The 22,477-nt window shown below is 40.4% G+C and overlaps 1 protein-coding gene across 4 annotated transcripts in view; it reads right to left on the reverse strand.

The window, feature by feature from the left end:
* Positions 1-356: 356 nt before the first annotated feature.
* The window catches only part of LOC121584597 (dematin), a 77,413-nt gene continuing 55,292 nt past the window's right edge, over positions 357-22,477 (reverse strand). For 3 of the 4 annotated variants that reach the window (XM_041900567.2, XM_045225806.1, XM_041900566.2), the window contains 13 exons: positions 22,155-22,310; positions 21,321-21,365; positions 19,679-19,829; positions 19,499-19,543; positions 19,191-19,340; positions 17,897-18,036; positions 16,048-16,153; positions 9,385-9,449; positions 8,342-8,390; positions 4,710-4,717; positions 4,461-4,526; positions 3,970-4,050; positions 357-3,151 (listed from right to left, as the gene is read on the reverse strand). In XM_041900567.2, coding sequence (XP_041756501.1) covers positions 3,038-3,151; positions 3,970-4,050; positions 4,461-4,526; positions 4,710-4,717; positions 8,342-8,390; positions 9,385-9,449; positions 16,048-16,153; positions 17,897-18,036; positions 19,191-19,340; positions 19,499-19,543; positions 19,679-19,829; positions 21,321-21,365; positions 22,155-22,310 — 1,176 coding nt within the window. In that variant the 3' untranslated portion in view covers positions 357-3,037. The remainder of the gene's footprint in view (positions 3,152-3,969; positions 4,051-4,460; positions 4,527-4,709; positions 4,718-8,341; positions 8,391-9,384; positions 9,450-16,047; positions 16,154-17,896; positions 18,037-19,190; positions 19,341-19,498; positions 19,544-19,678; positions 19,830-21,320; positions 21,366-22,154; positions 22,311-22,477) is intronic. The other variant, XM_041900568.2, reaches the window with a different exon arrangement.

Genomic DNA, 22,477 nt, shown 5'->3' on the forward strand with positions numbered 1-22,477 from the left:
TCTGTCTCTCACTGTTCAAATAAACCTACCATTACAATTATAGACTGATCATGTCTTTGACAGTGGGCAAACGTACAAAATCAGCAGGGGATCAAATACTTTTTTCCCTCACTGTATGTGCCACCAATGCTACAAAGTTAGCATTTGAAACAGTGGTCAGGTAAACAAACCCAAAGCATGGATTGCTGTCATACCTTGTCTATAGACTGCTTACAAGGTAAGGAAATTAATGTCATTTTGTAATTTGGGTAAACTATCCCTTTAAGTTAAGGCCAGACTGAAACACTTTTGCTCTATCACCCTTAGCGGAGTTGCCAACAACCAACAATATGGCCTGCACAAAGATGGAAGAGACATTTTCCTCAAACCAAAAAATTCGTTTTATTTGCACTCACCATTGATCATTTCAGTCCTCTTTCAACTTTGTTTAAATGGGAAATTCATTGCTGTGTATGTTTTGCACCCTAGTTGCATCAGAAAACACAATATAATGTACAATATCTGAGCTCCATCTTGCAATGGTACTCATCCATCATATCAAAAAATAATAATAAAAAAAAATAAACAATATCAATGTATGAAAAAAATAAAAATACTTTTGTCATTATATTAGTTATCAAATCAGGTTAATCTAAAACTACATTAAAAAGAATCTCAGTATTTTAATGACTTACAGATTCAAAAAACCTAGGAAGTGAGGTACAAACCAATCACTCTAACTAAATATTTTCTTATAAATGTTTTTCCCCAGCCCACTTTCACATACAAAGCATGAGGATAAGCTTAGATGATGCTGCAACAGTGACAGTGTCTTTACTACAATAAGAGTGCTTGATACAGTGAGAGCATTTGAAAGCGTTATGAACTGGTGAACATCAAACAGGGTGTATCCTCAGTCACGTATTCCATTGGTGAAGATAATGTCATTGATATTATTTACTGGAGCATGGAAGTTAGGAGATTGTCTATTACCCTCACCATCGAGTGAACAGTATCCAGCTCAAGGGCTTCTTCATAATGCAATCCTTACGGCCCCTTGTCTTTAAAAAAAACACAGGCAGAACTAAAACCTAAAGCAAAGCGGTCACAAAGTGGATATGTGCATTGACCACTCAAAAATGTTCTTAGATAGAATACACTGATGCTTCATGGGTGACTTTCATACATCCCTGCTTGGGGCTTTAGAGGCACATCAGATGTGTGCCAAGTCAAAAAATGTTGTTACACTGTCTTTGCCACCACCACACCTGATGATAAGGAAAATGACTTGAGTGAGGCCTGACCAGAACCTTAACAGGCTCCACTCTGGCTACACACTGTAATTCTGTCCCAAATGACACAATATTCCCTAAATAGTGCACTAATTTTGACCAGAGCCCTATGGGCCCTGGTCAAAAGTAGTGCACTATATACCAAATAGTGTGCCATTTAGGAAGTAGCCTCTGACTGTAGCATTCAAGGCACAGGGAAAGTGGACAGAAAGGCTGGCCCTGAATCCTTTAGCCTGCATCCATCCAAGAGTTGGTTTTGTTTCTTGTGCCATGACATCGTCCGTTAGGGGGTATAAGTGGCACGGTTAAGGTGAGTGAGGCCACACCTCCACCAGGCCACTGCTTCAGTCCAATATGGAGGTTGATGTGGTCATAGGGGAGCACAGGAAGCAGCGCCTTGTCTCTTGCTCTCAATGTCTTTTGTTCCCTCAGCGGTGACCCTACTAGTCTATTGTCCTCCTGTCCTCCTTCCAATGTAGTGCATTTTTAAGGGAGGTAGCCATCTTCCTTCTTCTTCTTTTTATTGATGAATGTGTTGATTTACTCTACATTCTTGTATTGAAACATGAAAGGATTTTTTGGGGGGGAATAAAAAATTGCTGTACATTATTTGGTCACAAAAGCAACAGATGCTATATGTCTAAAACCCCTTTGGAGTGGTGTACAAACTTGATATATATAAACAGGGCAGTGACCAGTGCTGTAAAGGTAAGCGTCCCACTAACTTAGCCTATGAATACTCCCTAAAAAAACTGCACTTCATCAAACATACCAGTAGTAAAACAATAAGAGCACACTTGTTTCAAGTGGGCAATATGTACTGTTTAGGCAATCATTCATTAAGAAACCCATATTGGCCATAGTCGTGGATGATTTTGATCATTTGTATGGATAGGGTTAAGATGCAGACATCTTGGAGATAAGGTTTTATGTTCTGTAAATATACAACTGATGTCTAGAGTGGCTGAGTCTGACAGATTGTATTGTGCATCACAAATGGCACCCTATTCCCTACGTAGTTCACTACTTTTGACTAGAGCCTTATGGGCCCTGGCCAAAAGTAGTGCACTACATGAGAATAAAGTGCCATTTGGGACACACCTTAATTGTCTCTAAAACAGCACACCTTACACACTTAAACTATTGACTTACAAATTATTGATTTACACTTTGAATTGTTATTTATTTGAAAAAATATGATAAGTAGACTTTTCAGCTTAGTGCAATGTTTGTGTTTTGAAATAGGGCATTTTTAGAGGTGTATTAAAATTGAGGCATCCATCTATAAACTAAAACATTGTATTGGTATTTTAGTGGTTTAATTAGTAAGTTGATATGGCTTCACATGTGGCAGCGCTCTGGTAACTGAGAATTAGCCATCCATAACTTTGATTAGCACTAAAACAGCCTGCTGTAGGTATATCAGTGGTCAGTCCAATCTAACTCTATCGGTGAGCCTGTCAGTATGGACCAAATGCAAAGACTTCATGAAATCTCTACTTGGCCCAAGCCTCTGTCCTCTTATTAGGTTTCTACTCTGCTGCTGCAACTACAATTCAAGAGTATATGAAGGCTCTGACCCTTTATAGAGTTGTTATAGAGTTGATATAAGGAATGGGGAATCGAAGCATCCGATATGACTAAGATATGCCATACATTAATTTCTTCTCCCTTCCTGGGTTGTTGCATTGGACTTTACAGTTTATGTTCATCTAATTTCCCAAGGAAGTGTGGTGGCTTTTGATGTGTAGGTAGGTCTCCTCACGCTAAAAAAGGGAAACCCTTTTCTTCAAGTCATTCCGCTTCCAGAGGGAGAGGCGATCAAATTCCTCAATGGGCATCCCAAATATATTCTGGAATTCCTCCACGGACAGATGCCTCTACAAAGGAGATAGCCAGATCATATATCAGACAGACTTCACAATCTACAGGTAACTGCCAAAATAATAGAAACACAAGTAAATGAGGGATAGAAAGTATATTGAAAGCAGGTGCTTCCACACAGGTGTAGTTCCGGAGTTAATTAAGCAATTAACATCACATCATGCTTAGGGTCATGTATAAAAATGCTGGGCAGGACATTATTTTGGCTACCATGGCTATGCCCCCATAGGATGACAATGGCTCCATCCACAGGGCATGAGTGGTCACTGAATGATTTGACGTAAACCATATGCCATGGCCTTCTCAGTCACCAGATCTCAACCCAATTGAACACTTATGGGAGATTCTGAAGCGGCCTCTGAGAGAGTGTTTTCCACCACCATCAACAAAACACAAAATTATGGCATTTTTCCTGGAAGAAAGGTGTTGCATCGATCCAATAGAGTTCCAGACACTTGTAGAATCTATGCCAAGATACATTGAAGCTGTTCTGGCTTGTGTTGGCCCACTTATTAAGACACTTTATGTTGGTGTTTTCTTTATTTTGGCAGTTACCTGTACATGCTCCACATCACAAAACCTGCTCCGGGGTTAAGTTTCCCCTAGGTACAGATCTAGGATCAGCTTCCCCTCCCCCAATCCAAACCTTAACCATTAGTGGGGGAAATGCAAAACTGACCCAATATTAGCAACTAGAGGCAACTTCACCCTACACCCAAAACCCTAACTGTAACTAATAACATAAACGACATGGCTAGCAGTTTGCACAATTTAGTTATTCTAGAGATTTAAAGCAAGGGAGTACTGATCCTACCTCCAGTCTCATCCTGTCTACTCCTGGTGGGAGTTTATTCCTTCCCCTGTGGGTCACTAGGAGCATTTCATATGGATATATCTATGGAAAAACATAGTCAGTCATCTCAGAAGGAAGGTCAAAGCCATAACTCTGCATCTATAGAGGCTTATACTGTCAGCACAAAGCTTGCCATTGGATACATCCCAAATGGCACCCTATTCCCTATATAGTCCACTACTTTTGACCAGGGCCCATAGGGCTCTGGTCAAAAGAAGTCCACTATATAGGGAATAGAGTGCCATTTGTGACGTAGACATTATGTACAGTATCTACAGAAGTCCTCCTGGATTGTAAAGATATGGATACGTTTGTAGCTGACATTAAAGACTGCTTATTGTACTTATGCAATTATAAGAATAGTGGAAAAACAGAGATCAACATAAAGAAAAACACATTTCTAGCATTTCAAGTCTGATCAGAAGTGGATGTCAAACAGCAGACGTTCTGACCTTCTCAGCCAGCATACTTGGCAGTGAGTTTCCCCTGTCCATTCTTCCTCTCTGAGAATCTCCATTCTAAATTACAACAGCCAACACAGCACCACTGTTAACATGTTACACACAACGAACTAACCATACACAGTATTCACGTCAGTGTAAATCATGATGGCAAAATAATTTATCAAAATATAGACAAATGGAGCTTGACGCAAAGATTAATATAATGTTTTCAGATGACATTGGTCCAAACATTCTTACCTGGAGGCCTGTGGAGAAACAGAAATGCTGCGTTAGAATGTGCATAACATACAGTGTTTCATGCTTTAAATGCTTACATACAGATGTCGGATCATAACTTGATCACTCTTTTCTTGCAGAGAATTTTCCTGCTGCATCAGGAAATTCAAATGAGCCTCATGATTGCATAAAAATGATCAGTTCGCTTTATCTCCATGCGGGGGAAGTCGAGTCATTGGGATCAGGCCTGCTATCAAATAATATTATCTCTCGCTCGCTCAAACGCTAGGCCTAGGTCCTGTTACTGCAACATTCAAATGTACAGTGCATTTGGAAAGTATTCAGACCCCTTGACTTTTTCCACATTTTGTTACGTGAAAGCCTTATTCTAAAATTGATTAAATCTTTTTTTCCCCTCATCAATCTACACACAATACCCCATAATGACAAAGCATAAAAAGGTTTTTAGAAATATCACATTTACATAAGTATTCAGACCCTTTACTCAGTACTTTGTTGAATAACCTTTGGCAGCGATTACAGCCTCAAGTCTTCTTGTGTATGACGGTACAAGCTTGGCACACCTATATTTGGGGAGCTTCTCCCATTCCTCTCAAGCTCTGTCAGGTTGGATGGGGAGTGTCGCTGCACAGCTATTTTCAGGTCTCTCCAGAGATCTTCGATCGGGTTCAAGTCCGGGCTCTGGCTGGGCATTTCAAGGACATTCAGAGAATTGTCCTGAAGCCACTCCTGCGTTGTCTTGGCTGTGTGCTTATGGTCGTTGTCCTGTTGGTTGGAAGATGAACCTTCGCCCCAGTCTGAGATCCTGAGAGCTCTGGAGCAGGTTTTCATCAAGGATCTCTCTATACTTTGCTCCGTTCATCTTTCCCTCGATCTTGACTAGTCTCCCAGTCCCTGCCGCTGAAAAACATCCCCACAGCATGATGCTGCCACCACCATGCTTCACAGTAGGAATGGTGCCAGGTTTCCTCCAAACATTCAGGCCAAAGAGTTCAATCTTGGTTTCATCAGACCAGTGAATCTTGTTTCTCATGGTCTGAGAGTTTTTAGGTGCCTTTTTGCTGTCATGTGCCTTTTACTGATTAGTGACTTCCGTCTGGCCACTCTACCATAAAGGCCTGATTGGTGGAGTGCTGCAGAGATGGTTGTCCTTCTGGAAGGTTCTCCCATCTCCACAGAGGAACTCTGGAGCTCTGTCAGAGTGACCATCGGGTTCTTAGTCACCTCCCTGACCAAGGCCCTTCTCCCCTGAATGCTCAGTTTGGCGGGGAGGCCAGCTCAAAGAAGAGTCTTAGTGGTTCCAAACTTCTTCCATTTAAGAATGATGGAAGCCACTGTTTTTGGGGACCTTCAATGATGCAGACATTTTTTGGTAGCCTTCCCCAGATCTGTGCCTCGACACAATCCTGTCTCGGAGCTCTACACTGTCAACTGTGGGACCTTATATAGACAGGTGTGTGCTTTTCCAAATCATGTCCGATCAATTGAATTTACCACAGGTGGATTCCAATCAAGTTATATAAATATCTCAAGGATGATCAATGGAAACAGGATGCACCTGATCTCAATTTAAATAAATAAATAAATTGGTCATTTAGCAGACGCTCTTATCCAGAGCGACTTACAGGAGCAATTTAGGGTTAAGTGCCTTGCTCAAGGGCACATCGACAGATTTTTCACCTAGTCGGCTCGGGGATTAGAACCAGCGACCTTTCGGTTACTGGCACAACGCTCTTACCCACTAAGCTACCTGCCGCCCTGGTCTCGGGCGGCATAGCGAAAGGTCTGAATACTTATGTAAATAATATATTTCCGTATTTTTAATACATTTGCAAACATTTCTAAAAACCTGTTTTCGCTTTGTCATTATGGGGTATTGTGTGTAGATTGATGAGGAAAACATTAATTTAATCAATTTTAGAATAAGGCTGTAACGTGATAAAATGTGGAAAAAGTCAAGGGGTCTGAATACTTTCCGAAGGCACTGTACAAAGATTATCTGAAATGCAGCCATACACATCATTATATAGTTTAATAACACAAAATAGATATTGGTCTCTACTAGGCTATGGCATACAAGTGTGAAGTGTATCCTAAGGTTACGAATTAGCTGTGAAAATGTAGTTAAACCATGGCCTGTGGTGGTCTAGTGGTTAGTGGCGCTGCCTTCAGTGCTCACATAAGTCTACCGTGTCAGTGTGGGTTTGATTCTGGCCCACGTCCTTCTGGCACAAATAACTCAAACCCCTCGATACACTTTAGTTACACATTTCAAATATGGACAGTCAGGGATATTTTACCCATGATCTTGATAAGAAATGACCAAACACACACCAGACACTTTTGGATAACATAAATAGGAAACTAATAAATTAATCACAGTAGACTTACAAGGCTACACCAACATTTCCATGTACTGAAAATCTGTACTTAAGTAAAAGTAGTGTTACTTAGATTGTAATTTACTCAAGTAAAAGCAGCCATCTTAAGAAACTATTCAAGAGTAAAAAAGTATCTGGTCAGAAAACGACTTAAGTAATAGTTACAAATTTAGTTAGCACATTTTTTACACCTTATGGTAAACTGTGACAGCAAACAAAAAGGACAACAACTTTGTGCAATTGATATGACATTCATTTATTATTTAAACCTGCCAGCACAATATTGTAAATGTCCTTATATATAATATTACAAAGGCAGAAGGTAATTAAATTGTAACTTAACTCTGAACCTACGATCAAAAATATCCTCAGGAGTATCAAAAATATCCTCAGGAGTGAAGACCTGCGCTTCACTTCAAGAGCCATTGTGGAGATACGGGATTTGACAGACAACGTTGCGAGCCAATGAACTTAAGAATTTTGATGAAAAGCTATATTGAATACATTTCATTTGTCAAGGGGTCTTGAAACGTTCATACAGACGTAAAGGGGAACTAATCTTACCAATTCATGTAAAAAAATGAAAATCACCAAATTTGGAGTTACAAGGTTTGTAACTGAAATGATTTGGTAAAATGTAATGGAGTAAAAAGTAAGTTACTTCCTTAATAAATTACTTCAGTACAAGTAAAGCCTGCAGAGAGTAACTAGAAAACTACTAGTTGTTGTACAAAAATATAAAGGGCAGTGGGCCAGATTCAAACCAATTCCCACTCTGGCATATGTGTGCCAGGGTCGGTGGCTGTAACTGCTGGACCACACAGGCACTGAGGCAACCAACAATGTATTCTGCCTATTGATTGCCATGAATATATAATAAAACAATTGATCAAAGGAAAATCTGATTTCCCTTTATTAAAAATACATATACCCCCTACAAATATGTCAATTTATTATAATCCACATAAGAATTCACCAGACGCGCTGTAGCCTGCACCTAGCCTACATAGGCTACTTGAACTGACGCCCAGTGGACCTGCAGTCGAAGTTATTGTATAGCCTACAAACACCGCTTCCAGCTGCCCCCTGGCAGCGATTCTAAATATTTATTCAAATCCTCCTTCTGCAGGATTATTTTCCTCCTGCGACTAAGTGTGTCATATTAACATCCAACATCTGTATGACTGGTTGGGTTCTGATACTGTTACAGTATAGGAAGCCAACCAATCATATTTAACCACCAGGCCTTACCTGGTCCTCCTTTGTCACTGTCAGATTGGGTGAACTCGGCAGACTGGAGCTACAAACAGAATGGAACACACCATTAGAAGTGCTGTGAGAATCACTGTTCTGGTGTTAGTCAATTTAGAATAACACTATGAACTTCAGTCAGCGGTGATATAATGCCCAGGGCCCGGTTCCCCGATAGCGATGGAACATAGGTTTACGAGTGTTTTAACAATGCATCTTTCCATAGCACCACGCAGAGAGAACATTCGTGCATCGTTGAGGCCTGTGTCGATACTGATAGGATCGAAAGAAAGGAAGCAGTGCTCTCGGATCAGCGTTCTCCCTTTCCAATCTTACATTAACATTAGAAGTATTCCACAATACTGACGACGGATCAGCTCCTAGAGAGAAATGATCACCTATGGCTACAAATATTGAGGTGGCTTATTCTAATGCTTAGCCTATAATAATGCACTAAATCAAGATTTGGCATATAATTTAAATAATAATATTTTAATACATTAATCTCGGTTTTCACTTGAAGCGTCTTTATATCTTTCACTTGTTATGCAAAGAAATGCGCCACTTTGTATTTGTAGTCACTGTCATATTTGTTCTGAAGTTATTGGAGGTCACAGAATGAAAAATATTTTGTGTTTAGCGGAGATGTTCTGTGTATAAAGTGACGCGGAAGGGCAAAAAAAGCATCTAACGACGTACTAAGCTGTTCCAAAAGTGGTCTGAGGCAGCCATTAAATAAGTATTTTCAAGAGCAACTTTAGTAACGATGGTTTTGAGAAACAGCTTGGAGATCTAACAATGCTCCTACGAAGGTTCTAACAATGAACATAGGATTAAGATGCTTTTGTGAAACCGGGCCCTGGCCAGTGTTCACAAAGCGTCTCACAATAGTGCTGATCTAGGATCAGTTTTTTCTTTTAAATCATAATGAAAACAATTTATGGAGAGTTAAAATAATCCTTTAAAATCCTATCCTAGATCAGTATTCCTACTCTAAGACGCTTTGTGAAAACTGGCCCAGACGCTTTGCACCCTCTACTCACCCTGGTCAGACCACTCCTACTGGTTGCTCGGAAATGTATGTTTTTGGAGGCATTGGAGGATGAACCTAGGAATGTAGATCATATTTAAGTATATCAATATCATAGGCACTGCATTGTATAATCAAGGAGCAATGATATTGAATACTGTATTTCATACAACCAAAATCTTGCACTCGGCCACTTGAGAGGCCCTGGGGTAAAGTTTCCCCTATGTACAGATCTAGAATCAGCTTCCCCTCCCCCATCCTAACCTTAACCTTGAGAGGGGAAAATGCAAAACTGACCCAAGATCAGCAACTAGGAGCAACTTCACCCTACTCCAAGCACTGAGGTATATACCCAGCTAACAATTTAATGTTCCCCCTAATGTTTAAGTGTCCAGTTTTCCGTTAGTTAGGGGAACATTGTATCTACTGTATATTAGCAAAAGCCTTCTGAGAACCTTTTTAGCATGTTTTGGTGTTAAAGTTAGGAGAACATTCCCTTAATGTCAAGCATAACTTATCTAGAACATGGTTACAATGTTCTCAGAATATACTGTACAACATTAATGTTATAGATGCGTTTTATGGGACATTGCAAGAACATTCATGTGTCCAGTTTTCTGAGGGTTTGGAGAATATTCCATCAACGTCACATCAAACATACACAGAATGTAAGATATCAATGTTCTAGACACGTTTCATGGGAAGAAGCTTTCTCCCCCCCAAAAAAAATTGTTTAATTGAACATCACGCCTTGTTACTGTTGCCAAGCCCCTAATTGGTGAACCACTGATCCATTCACAGCTGTTTTTGTCTGTTGGCAAGTTCAGGGATACTCAAACACACAGTGCTTTAAATTTACATATTTGACACACTTTGACAACATTGTGCATGTTCATTAATACAGTAATTATTATTTAACATGTTCTCACCTGGGATTTGGACTCACAACCTCTTGGTTTACAGCATTCAGATTTTCCTCCTACGCCACCATGTCTGTGTCAGTTATTGATTTGATTGACTTATTTCAACAATTTAAGGACTTTCTGTATCGTTGTCTAAGGTTGGTGGGGCATATTAAACTGTTTTAATAATACTCCTGAATCACTATAATCAATAAACGTTTTTATTGACTGCTTTTAACAGAGCTGAGATTTACTTCAAAGTGCATTCACCCTAATACTTACACCGATCAAGTCGTTTCAGATCTACACAAGTGCCTAGGAGGAGGGGGAGGGGTTAGGGATTCTTCTGTACAGTGCCTAACTATACTGGTTCAATAAGCACATGCCCTAGATATATCCCTTATTGGGGCAGTGGTTAGTGTGTTTGTCATTGGTGCTGGTGGCCTGGGTTCTAGACTTTATGTTAATGTCATGATTTGGCAACACACTTAATTTATCTATACTGAACAAAAATATAAAAGAAACATGCAACAATTTCATTTTACTGAGTGACAGTTCATAGGAAATCAGTCAATTGAAATAAATAAATTAGGCAGTAATCTACGGATTTCACATGACTGGGAATACAGATATGCATCTGTTGGTCACAGATACCTTTAAAAAAAAAAGTATCAGAAAACCAGTCAGTATCTGGTGTGACCACCATTTTCCTCATGCAGAGCAACACATCTCCTTCGCATAGAGTTGATCAGGCTGTTGATTGTGGCCTATGGAATGTTGTCCCTTTCCTCTTCAATGGCTGTGCGAAGTTGCTGGATATCGATCCAGAGTATCCCAAACATGCTCAATGGGTGACATGTCTGGTGAGTATGCAGGCCATGGAAGAACTGGGACATTTTCAGCTTCCAGGAATTGTGTACAGATCCTTGCGACATGGGGCCGTGCATTATCATGCTGCAACATGAGGTAATGGAGGCGGATGAATGGGACGACAATGGGCCTCAGGATCCCGTCACGGTATCTCTGTGCATTCAAATTGCGATCGATAAAATGCAATTGTGTTCATTGTCCGTAGCTTATACCTGCCCATACCATAACCCCACCATGAGGCACTCTGTTCACAACGTTGACATCATCAAACCGCAACGCCATACACATGATGCCAAATTCTCTAAAACAACGTTGGAGACAGCTTAAGGTAGAGAAATGAACATTAAATTATCTGGCAACAGCTCTGGTGGACATTCCTGCAGTCAGCATGCCAACTGCACACTTTATGAAAACTTAAGACTTGTGGCATTGTGTTGTGTGACAAAACTGCACATTAAAGTGTCCTTTTATTGTCTCCAGCACAAGATGCACCTGTGTAATGATCATGCTGTTTAATCAGCTTCTTGATATGCCACACCTGTCAGGTGGATGGATTATCTCTTGGTAAAGGAGAAATGCTCACTAACAGGGATGTAAACAAATGTGTGCACAACATTTGAGAGAAATAAGCTTTTTGTGCTCATGGAATATTTCTGGGATATTTTATTTCAGATCATTAAACATGGGACCAACACTTTACATGTTGCGTTTATATTTTTGTTCAGTGTAATTAAAATTAGTTCCTCATTGAAAAATGGGAATCGGTAGAATTCTAGGTAGCTGAGCATCTCAAAGAGCACTCTCTATCGTCTTTTTGAAATCCACACCACATACAGTGCATTCGGAAAGCATTCAGACTCCTTGACCTTTTCCACATTTTGTTACGTTACAGCCTTATTCTAAAATGGATTAAGTAGTTTTTTCCCCTCATCAATCTACACACAATACCCCATAATGACAAAGTGGAAACAGGTTTTTGAAATTTTAGCACATTTATTGAAAATGAAAAACAGAAATACCTTACTTACATAAGTATTCAGACCCTTTGCTATAAGACTCAAGATTGAGCTCAGGTACATCCTCCGAGACAGGATTGTGTCGAGGCACAGATCTGCGGAAAGGTACCAAAACATTTCTGCAACATTTAAGGTCCCCAAGAACACAGTGGCCGCCCGGCCAAACTGAGCAATCAGGGGATGAAGGGCCTTGGTCAGGGAGGTGACCAAGAACCTGATGGTCACTCTGACAGAGCTCCAGAGTTCCTCTGTGGAGATGGGAGAACCTTCCAGAAGGACAACCATCTCTGCAGCACAGCACCAATCAGGCCTTTATGGTAGAGTGGCCAGACGGAAGCCACTCCTCAGTAAAAGGCACATGACAGCCCGCTTGGAGTTTGCCAAAAGGCACCTAAATGACTCTCAGACCATGACAAACAACATTCTCTGGTCTGATGAAACCAAGATTGAACTCTTTGGCCTGAATGCCAAGCATCACGTCTGGAGGAAACCTGGCACCATCCTTATGGTGAAGCATGGTGGTGGCAGCATCATGCTGTGGGGATGTTTTTCAGCAGAAGGGGTGCTCCCCATCCAACTTGGCAATAATGAGATTAACATATATTGCTATGGATGTGAGAGTAGGGTATAATCTAAAAAGCAGGTCTCGAACCTAAACCACTAGCACTAATGACAAACACTCTAACCACTGTCCCAATGTATGTTGAGCCAGTATAGTTAGGCCCTGTCCAGAATAAACCATAAACCCTCCTCCCTAGGCACTTGTGCAGATCTGAAACGACTTGATAGATGTAAGCAATAGGGTGAATGCACTTTGAAGTAAATCTCAGCTTTGATAAAAGTGCATTAAAGAAAATATTTTATTAATCATAGTGATTCAGGGGTATCATTAAAACAGGTTAATATTCCCCACCAACATTAGACAACTATACAGAAGGCCCTTCAAGTGCTGAAATAAGTAAATAAAATCAATGATGAGAATAGTCAGACTAATCAATACCTGACCGGGACAAGGTGGCGTAGAAGGAAGATTGGAGTACTGTGAACGAAGAGGTTGTGAGTTCAAATCCCAGCTAAGGACTGTATAATTACTGTATAAATGAAAATGCACAATGTAATCGAGTACTGTATGTCAAATATGTAAGTTGAAAACACTATGTTAGAAGCACTGTGGTCCTCTGTAGCTCAGCTGGTAGAGCACGGCGCTTGTAACGCCAAGGTAGTGGGTTCGATCCCCGGGACCACCCATACACAAAAATGTATGCACGCATGACTGTAAGTCACTTTGGATAAAAGTGTCTGCTAAATGGCATATTATTATTATTATATTATAAGCACTGTGTGTGTGAGTATTCTTAACCTTGCCAACAGACAAGGAGCTATGAATGAATCAGGGCTTTGGTTGGCTTGGCAAAAGTAACAAGATGGGATGTGTAATGAACTTTTCTTTGGACACATAAATGTTCTTGCAACATTCCCATGAAACATGTCTAGAACATTAATATCTTGCAGTGCCTTCAGAAAGTATTCATACCCCTTGACTTATTCCAAATGTTATTGTGTTACAGCCTGAATTCAAAATTGATTAAATATATTTTTTTCTCACTCATCTACACATAATAACCCATAATGACAAAGTGAAAACTTGTTTTGGGACTTTTTTGCAAATGTATTGAAAATGAAATACAGAAATATCAAATTTACACAAGCGTTCACACCCCTGAGTCAATACGTGTTAGAATCACCGTTGGCAGCGATTACAGCTGTGTGTCTTTTTGGGTAAGTCTGGATTGTACAATATTTGCACATTATTCTTTAAAAAATGATTCAAGCTATGTCAAGTTGCTTGTTGATCATTTTGAAGTCTTGCCATAGATTTTCAAGCCAATTTAAGTCAAAACTGTAACTAGGCCACCCAGGAACATTATATGTTGTCTTGGTAAGCAACTCCAGTGTATATTTGGCCTTGTGTTTTAGGTTACTGTCCTGCTGAAAGGGGAAATTGTCTCCCAGTGTCTGTTGGAAAGCAGACTGAACCAGGTTTTCCTCTAGGATTTTGCCTGTGCTTAGCTCTATTCTGTTTCCTTTTATCACCCCCAAAAAACTCCCTAGTCCTTGCCGATGACAAGCATACCCATAACATGATACAGCCACCACCATGCTTGAAAATATGAATAGTGGTATTCAGTGATGTGTTGTGTTGGATTTGCCCCAAACATAACGCTTTGTATTCAGGACATAAAGCAAAAATGTTTTTTGCAGTTTTACAGGATGTTTTGAAGAAAATGTTTTTATCTGTACAGACTTCCTTCTTTTTACTCTGTCATTTACGTTAGTATTGTGGAGTAACTACAATGTTGTTGATCCATCCTCAGTTTTCTACTATCACAGCCATTAAACTCTGTAACTGTTTTAAAGTCACCATTGGCCTCATGGTGAAATCCCTGAGCAGTTTCCTTCCTCCCCGGCAACTGAGTTAGGAAGGACGCCTGCATCTTTGTAGCAACTGGTTGTATTGATACACCATCCAAAGTGTAATTAATAACTTCACCATGCTCAAATGTCTGCTTTTAAAAATTATTACCCATCTACCAATCTTCTTTGCAAGGCATTGGGAAACCTCCCTGGTCTTTGTGGTTAAATCTGTGTTTGAAATACACTGCTCGACTGAGGGACCTTACAGATAATTGTATGTGTGGGGTAGAGATGAGGTAGTCATTCAAAAATCATGTTAAACACTATTATTGTACACAGAGTGAGTCCATGCAACGTATTATGTGACTTGTTAAGCAAATGTTTACTCCTGAACATATTTAGGCTTGCCATAATAAAGGGGTTGAATACGTATTGACTCAAAACATTTCAGCTTTTCATTTTTTATTAATTTGTAAACATTTCTACAAACATAATTCCACTTTGACATTATGGGGTATTGTTTGTAGACCAGTGACACAAAATCTAAATTTAATCAATTTTAAATTGAGGCTGAAACACAACAAAAAGTGGAAAAAGTCAAGGAGTGTGAATACTTTCTGAAGGCACTGTATATTCTGAGAACATTGCAACCATGTTCTGTCTGTGTATGTTAGGTGGGATGTTGATGGAATATTCTCCTAACCCACAGAAAACTGGACACAAATGTTTTTGCCAGGTTCCCATGAAACGTGTCTAGAACATTAATATCTTATGTTCTGAGAACATGTCTACCATGTTCTGTGTATGTTTGGCTATCCTTTGATGGAATACTCTCCTGACCCACAGAAAACTGGATACATGAATGTTCTTGCAATGTTCTCATTTAATGTGTCTAGAACATTGTCAGAAACTAGCTGTTAAGGCAGGAGAGCGATATCCTTTTACAGGCTTGTCTGTCTGGCATGTCAATATGTTTTCTCACAGCATAATGTTAAAGGCTGTCACGGAAAAGAGAAGATGCAGGGCAAAGTCGGGGGTGGATGATGTATGCGTCCCAAATGCCACACTATTCCCCATATAGTGCACTACTTTTGACCAGGACCCATGGTCAGAAGTAGTGAACTATGTAGGGAATAGGGTGCCATTTGGGACGCAAACGATGCTGTAGGTGGAGGAAGTGTGGAATCTTTACCATTTCTACAAAGGATTTAAAATGGAGCATATGTGTGATTTTGTGTGTTTCTTTCTCTTTTCTATAACACTCACAAGGTCACAATCTAACACAGTGTTAGTCAACCCCCGGACTGGGGATTAGCACCGATCCCTGGGATGTTGCTTGTTGGTCTCTCAAGTTTAATTTTTTATATAAATGGTCCTTCAAGGAAGAAGGACCTTAGTTTCCTGGTCTCTTGTACACAAAAGGTTGAGAAACATACTACTAATGGACACAAAGTGAATCTGCCTCTCTCTCACCCATGTGCATTGCTGTCCGGTCAGGCAGTGAGCAAGTTTTTCTGCGGATAGGCACAGCTTTATCCAGCTCCTCTTTCAAGATGATCTTTCCCAAGTTCGACTGAATCTGAAGGGTAGACATATAGAATGTCAAAAGGTTTTACAAGTGTCATGATTTGCCCTCATGGGCTGAGGGTCAAAGATGCCGCTAGGCAAAGGTTTGAACACCCCCTCTCCTGGGGGCCAGTTTTATGACCGGTCGTAAATACCGTGCAGACTTTCTCTTCCTTGCCATGAAGTATTGGGAGAAAGGACCCCTTTGTTAACACAGAGATTATTTTTAAGCATTTGTATTTCCGTGAGCGTAGTTTCCAAAGTAACCACGATAGTTTGAATCTCTGTCTCTCCCTTCCACTCTGACCCTTCTTCTACCCAAGCATTCATGCTATTGTTAGTCCAGTCCACTAGGGATCTGTTTTCATTGTATTACGTTTGTAATCAATAACCTATGTGTGTGTTTGTATTGTGTTATTATTTAGTTAGTTAGTAAATAAATAATTAAGACAATTTGTGTATTGCTGATTAGGTTAGGTTTCTTGCAGGTTCAAGGATTATGTGACGTTCAGAATGAGACTGATAAGAGGTAATTATTTAATAAGTGACTGTTATCGATATATATAACATATATATATCTTCTAAGAGTTTAATTCGGGAGATGGTAACTCGTTAAACAACTTCTTCCGAGGTGCCCCAAATTCCTAATGAGTTAATTGTTACATGATTAATTTAATCGAGTGACAATTAAACATAGTTAGGGTGATTCGATAAATAACAGTCATACTGTACATTAAAGTAAGTCACGTCACCACACGAGCGACCACTATCATTGAGTTACACTCAAGAAAACTGTTAAGATAACACTTAGAAAACACGTACAGTGGCTTGCGAAAGTATTCACCCCCCTTGGCATTTTTCCTATTTTGTTGCCTTACAACAGACATAGCGTTTTCCTTGATGGCCAAAAAGCTCAATTTTAGTTTCATCTGACCAGAGTACCTTCTTCCATATGTTTGGGGAGTCTCCCACATGCCTTTTGGCGAACACCAAACGTGTTTGCTTATTTTTTACTTTAAGCAATGGCTTTTTTTCTGGCCACTCTTCCATAAAGCCCAGCTCTGTGGAGTGTACGGATTAAAGTGGTCCTATGGACATATACTCCAATCTCCGCTGTGGAGCTTTGCAGCTCCTTCAGGGTTATCTTAGGTCTCTTTGTTGCCTCTCTGATTAATGCCCTCCTTGCCTGGTCCGTGAGTTTGGTTGGCAGCCCTCTCTTGGCAGGTTTGTTGTGGTGCGATATTCTTTCAATTTTTTTATAATGGATTTAATGGTGCTCCGTGGGATGTTCAAAGTTTCTGATATTTTTTTATAACCCAACCCTGATCTGTACTTCTCCACAACTTTGTCCCTGACCTGTTTGGAGAGCTCCTTGGTCTTCATGGTGCCTCTTGCTTGGTGGTGCCCCTTACTTAGTGGTGTTGCAGACTCTGGGGCCTTTCAGAACAGGTGTATATATACTGAGATCATGTGATACTTAGATTGTACACAGGTGGACTTTATTTAACTAATTATGTGACTTCTGAAGGTAATTGGTTGCACCAGATCTTATTTAAGGGCTTCATAGCAAAGGGGGTGAATACATATGCACGCACCACTTTTTGTGTATGTCCATTACATGAAATCCCAAAAAAAATGTTGTAATGCAACAAAATAGGAAAAACGCCAAGGGGGATGAATACTTTTGCAAGGCGCTGTAAGTGTGTGCAGTAGCCACATTTGGGAGAATTTGTTACAAATAAAACCTGTTCCGTACTTTGTTGAGCTCCTGCTTCTGCAGTTGCCGTAGTCCCCACATATCATCGGACAGATCTCCATCGTCATACTCTTCGTCCTCCTCATCCCTCTCTCCCTCCTCCCTCCTCTGGGTCTCAGCCTTCTTCCTCCACTCTGTCTCTGTGGTAGAGGGGAGGCAAGTGTTAGAGGAAACCCTGGTACTACTAAGCTCTATTACACTATCACTCTCCACTACCAACCCTTACTATCCCTCCTCATTGGAAGCTTAGTAGCTCATCAGCGGCCCGCGGTCGGCAAAGTTAGCAGCCCACTGCCAATTTTGCCCATCAGCTTCACAGCAGTAGTCGACACTTCAAGCTAAGAGCAGCATCAACTGTCGGATAGGACGAGTTAATGATGGTCGGTGTGCTGTTGGGCTGCTAGAGGCATGCCACCATGGCGGTTAGCGAAACTGGTCCGATATCAGCTTACCAGCTTACTGTACCTACAGTGGTGTGCTGCCTCATAGCCACCAGTGTTTTATAAGTGCTTGCTGGCTGGGATCGTTCACTACTAGGGTTGCAAAGGGAGGGTATATTACTGGGAACTTTCAAAGTTTACCAGTAAACTACCAGAATGTTGGTAACTTTCAAGATTTGGGGGAATTTTATAAGATGACATGTAGTGGCCTTTTTGGGTACTTCAGATTATCACAGGCGTCTGTAATTATCTTTGGCCCTCTGTGTGGCCTTATCACATGTAAAATATATAACATTTTAAAATAAGATGATTTTAAAATAAAAAACAGAATGACAAAGCTGTAAAACATTATCCTAAATATAAACCATCAACTTATTGAATACGATTGGTGTTTAATATGAGGGTTTCAACATGAAATATCCTTTATATCTTTTTTTACACGTTTATTTTACTATGTCAGTGTGTTTTGTTGTAAATGTTTTGGCGCCAAACTGGTGGCAGTTGTAAAAAAAGTAAATACTTGGAAGAGTTGCAGAGTTAATAAAAAAGAATGCCATTATTGATTAGATGCTTTTTCCATTCATTTGGCTATTTTCTCTTGAACCATATGGTCTATCCACTAGAAACTCATGGACAATATGGACACAGATATAAAAAAATGATACTATATATGAATACATTTTTCTATTTAAAGTTCTTCATGTATAAATGACCAAAATTACCATAGATTGTCATAGATTACCTGTCAATTACCAAAATTACAGAAGATTCCAGTTACTTTGTTAAAATACCGGGAGCTTTGCAACCCTATTCATTACTATTCACAGTTGTGTTATTAATAGTGCAAGACATACCAACTGCAGCCAGGGAGGGGGGGCAGGGCCAGTAATCTGTCTCAATCTTGGAGGGTTTGTTGGGATCAGGTGGCTGGGCAGCAGGGAATTTAGATGACTCGATGATGAGATCCTCTATGTGTTTCCCCTGGGGGGTGGATGCTAATGCATCTACATAGACACACACACACAAACACAATGAAATATACAGTAAATGTGCACAGAACATCCAATGTTACCTTTTAATGTAAAATATTATGCCAGCATACAGTAAATTACTAAACTGTCAACACACACACACACACACATCATGAAGTTGCATGAAATACCTTGTTTGTAAATTGGTGGCTTCTTGTATATATTCATTCCATTATCTGCAATGAAAATATCAAATCAAAATGGACATTAGTCCCAGATGAAAAGCAGAGCAGGGCAGAGAAGAGAAGAGAAAAGCGCAGAGGAAATAGCAGAGAAGAGAAGAGGTTAAGTGTGCTGATGGATTACAATACCTGGCCTGTGAAAGTGCTGCGTGGGGAGCTTGGTGGCGGTGACCGTGGCTAAGGCAGAGCTGGTTTTGAGCTGGAGGGTTGAACCTGGTGATGACCCTCCAGGTGACTCCCTGCTCTCCAGCCACTCCCTGGGATCCTTGAATAGAATAGTCTAGGGACACATGAGATTAACATTACTGTCCAGATCCTAATTGAGATCCAAACTGTAACCCAAACACACATTTGGAAAGTGCATGAAAATGAGGGTTCTGTGTACATTAGATTTCGTCCCTGAGTGAAGGAGCCAGTGAGGTCACAGCAAACAATAAGAGTGTAACAGATGCTCATTGTTCCCATGGTTACTGCTTTTTGTAAACGTGCTTGTGTAGAGTCGTGGGCTTTTAGACAACGGATGGGTCTAATCCTGGATGCTGATTGGTTAAAACCGCATTCCAGCCGATAAAAAAATCTATGAAGTTGAAATGCCTATTTACTCTGTTGCATCTGATTGCGCAATCCACTGTCTCATAAGCCCAGCCATGCAATTTATATACTAGATCTACACTGTAAAAAGCATCTAGACATTATTTCCAATTTCTTTTAGACTAGCATTTGGTTTTCAACTGTGGAGATTTGTAATAACCTTGCTGTCTGTCTCTCCGACATTCGCAACAGTGTTTCAATATTGAAATTCGATCTCCAGCTGTCCTATGGTAATGAAAATGTTGGTAGTTGGGACGAGAGACTGGCTGGCAGCTTTTCTCAGCCAGTCGAAATCATGAATCGGCATAATTTTGAGAAACAGGAAATGCAGCTAGTATGCTGTCATTCCAGCTTCAGTTTGAAGTGATTGTGTTAGCTGTGTAGTTGGCTATCTCTTCTGAGCAGTGGCCTGGTGAAATCGCACATCATTAGCTCATTGTTATGGATGTATACAAAAAAATCACTCGAAAACAGCTTAAACAAACGCAAACGCAGCTACTTTGCTGTTATTCTGGCTGCACTGTTTGAATTGACTCTGTTAGCCAAGGTTGGCTAGCTAGCAAGCAAGGGATAAGAACTTTGCCAGCCATCATGGCAACGGAACATTTAGAATGAACTACTTAGGACAAACATTTAGAACAAAAATACTTAATGACTGGGTCACGTCTCTGGCAACCGAACTGATAGAACGACTGACCAGCCGGCTTGGGTAGCAACCCTAGATTTGTGTAGGGACTATATCTCATGGAAGGATGAAATAGTATGAATAAATTCATCAAAATAACGTTTTTAATGAAAATATGTCAATCATTATTTGAATATGTTGGTAACCCGTTGTATAAAAGCGATAATGCCCTCGAAGCCGGTGTTTGGAGGATATATTGGCACAGTTTGCCGGCCCGAGACGTGTGCCAATATATCCTCCAAACACCGGCTTCGAGGGCATTACCACTTAAGTGTGTGTGTGAGTGTGTTTTTAACCATACCAGTGGAGCACAAAACCTTTCAACAACGATTACATAATTACAAACAGTAGGTGTGTGTGTGACCATATGAGAAGGAGAGAGGAGAGGAGAGGAGAGGAGAGAGAGCTCTTCATGGGGTACTGGGCAGTGGACTGACGATTAACAGCTCAAATTATTCTCCATCCGAGAGCACAGACGCCATCCATTCATCTTACCTCAGGAGAGGCCGGGTGGGAGAAGGAACGCGGAGACATGGACCTCTGAAGGAGAGAAAGGAAAGAGAAGGCTGTTTGATCAGTTGTATTTTCTCCCAAGGCTGCATTCTCCTTTGTGGGCTTAGTGAGACACAGACACTGTTTGACAGACAGTGTTACAGGCCTAATCAGGACAGTTTCATTACGCAAGACAGAGAGAAATGACTAAATCTGATCACATCACAATGCTTAGCAGCACAGGGCTTTCTCAAAAGTCCTTATTGAGTTCCATTGAACTCAATAAGTCTGTGTCCCACAAGGCACCCTTTTCCATATATAGTATAGGGCTCTGGTCAAAAGTAGTGCACTATATAATAAGGTGCCAATTGGTGCACAGCCTAAGTGTTTGCATGGAAGAGATCTCTACACGCAGGCCAAACAGGCAAAATGTACCTGCCCTGCATTTCAATGGTGCAATCATATATATTGTTTGATAGATATGCATATGCGAGTATATATTAATGCATATATTGTATATAGCCTATATATAGAGGAGATGTATCTTATCACACACAGCGAGGTAATAGGACACATTTTAGAATCACCTAACTAGTCAAACAGGTTAGCTAAAAAAGTGTAGTCAATGACAATTACATTATGTTTGTCTTGATAGAACACCACTTGTGTCGTAGTAGGACAGACAAAAACTACCATTATACTTTACTGTTAATCATGTAAATACATCATGAATACAATAGGGCCATTCCAAACAAGCGAAGGATATCCATTAGAATAGAGAGGAAACCCTTAATGCTGTAATATGATGATGGAGGGTGGTGTGCTGTGCCCTATGACCTCTCTGCTTCGGGGCACCTCCGATAGTTCCAGAGGCGTGTAATTGAAATGGGGTTCGTAGATCATTAAGTCCGGCCTCTCGATGTCCAGTATCGCCTTGTCTTTGGGGATGGCTGCCAAGTCCTTATAGCCAATGACCTGATTGTCCATTTTGGCCTGGAAAGAGGAATATAAGAAGAGGGAGAACATGACATGGGATTGGATCGTCATGTGAGGTGGCCTTGTTCTTCTATCCCCTCTAACACATTTCATATTGAGAATGTTTTTCAGGACTTACAGTTGGCTTTTGATGTTATTCAAAGGCAGCTTTTCGAATTGAAACT

This window comes from Coregonus clupeaformis, chromosome 16, assembly GCF_020615455.1.
Source record: "Coregonus clupeaformis isolate EN_2021a chromosome 16, ASM2061545v1, whole genome shotgun sequence".
NCBI classification, from domain to species: Eukaryota; Metazoa; Chordata; class Actinopteri; order Salmoniformes; family Salmonidae; genus Coregonus; species Coregonus clupeaformis.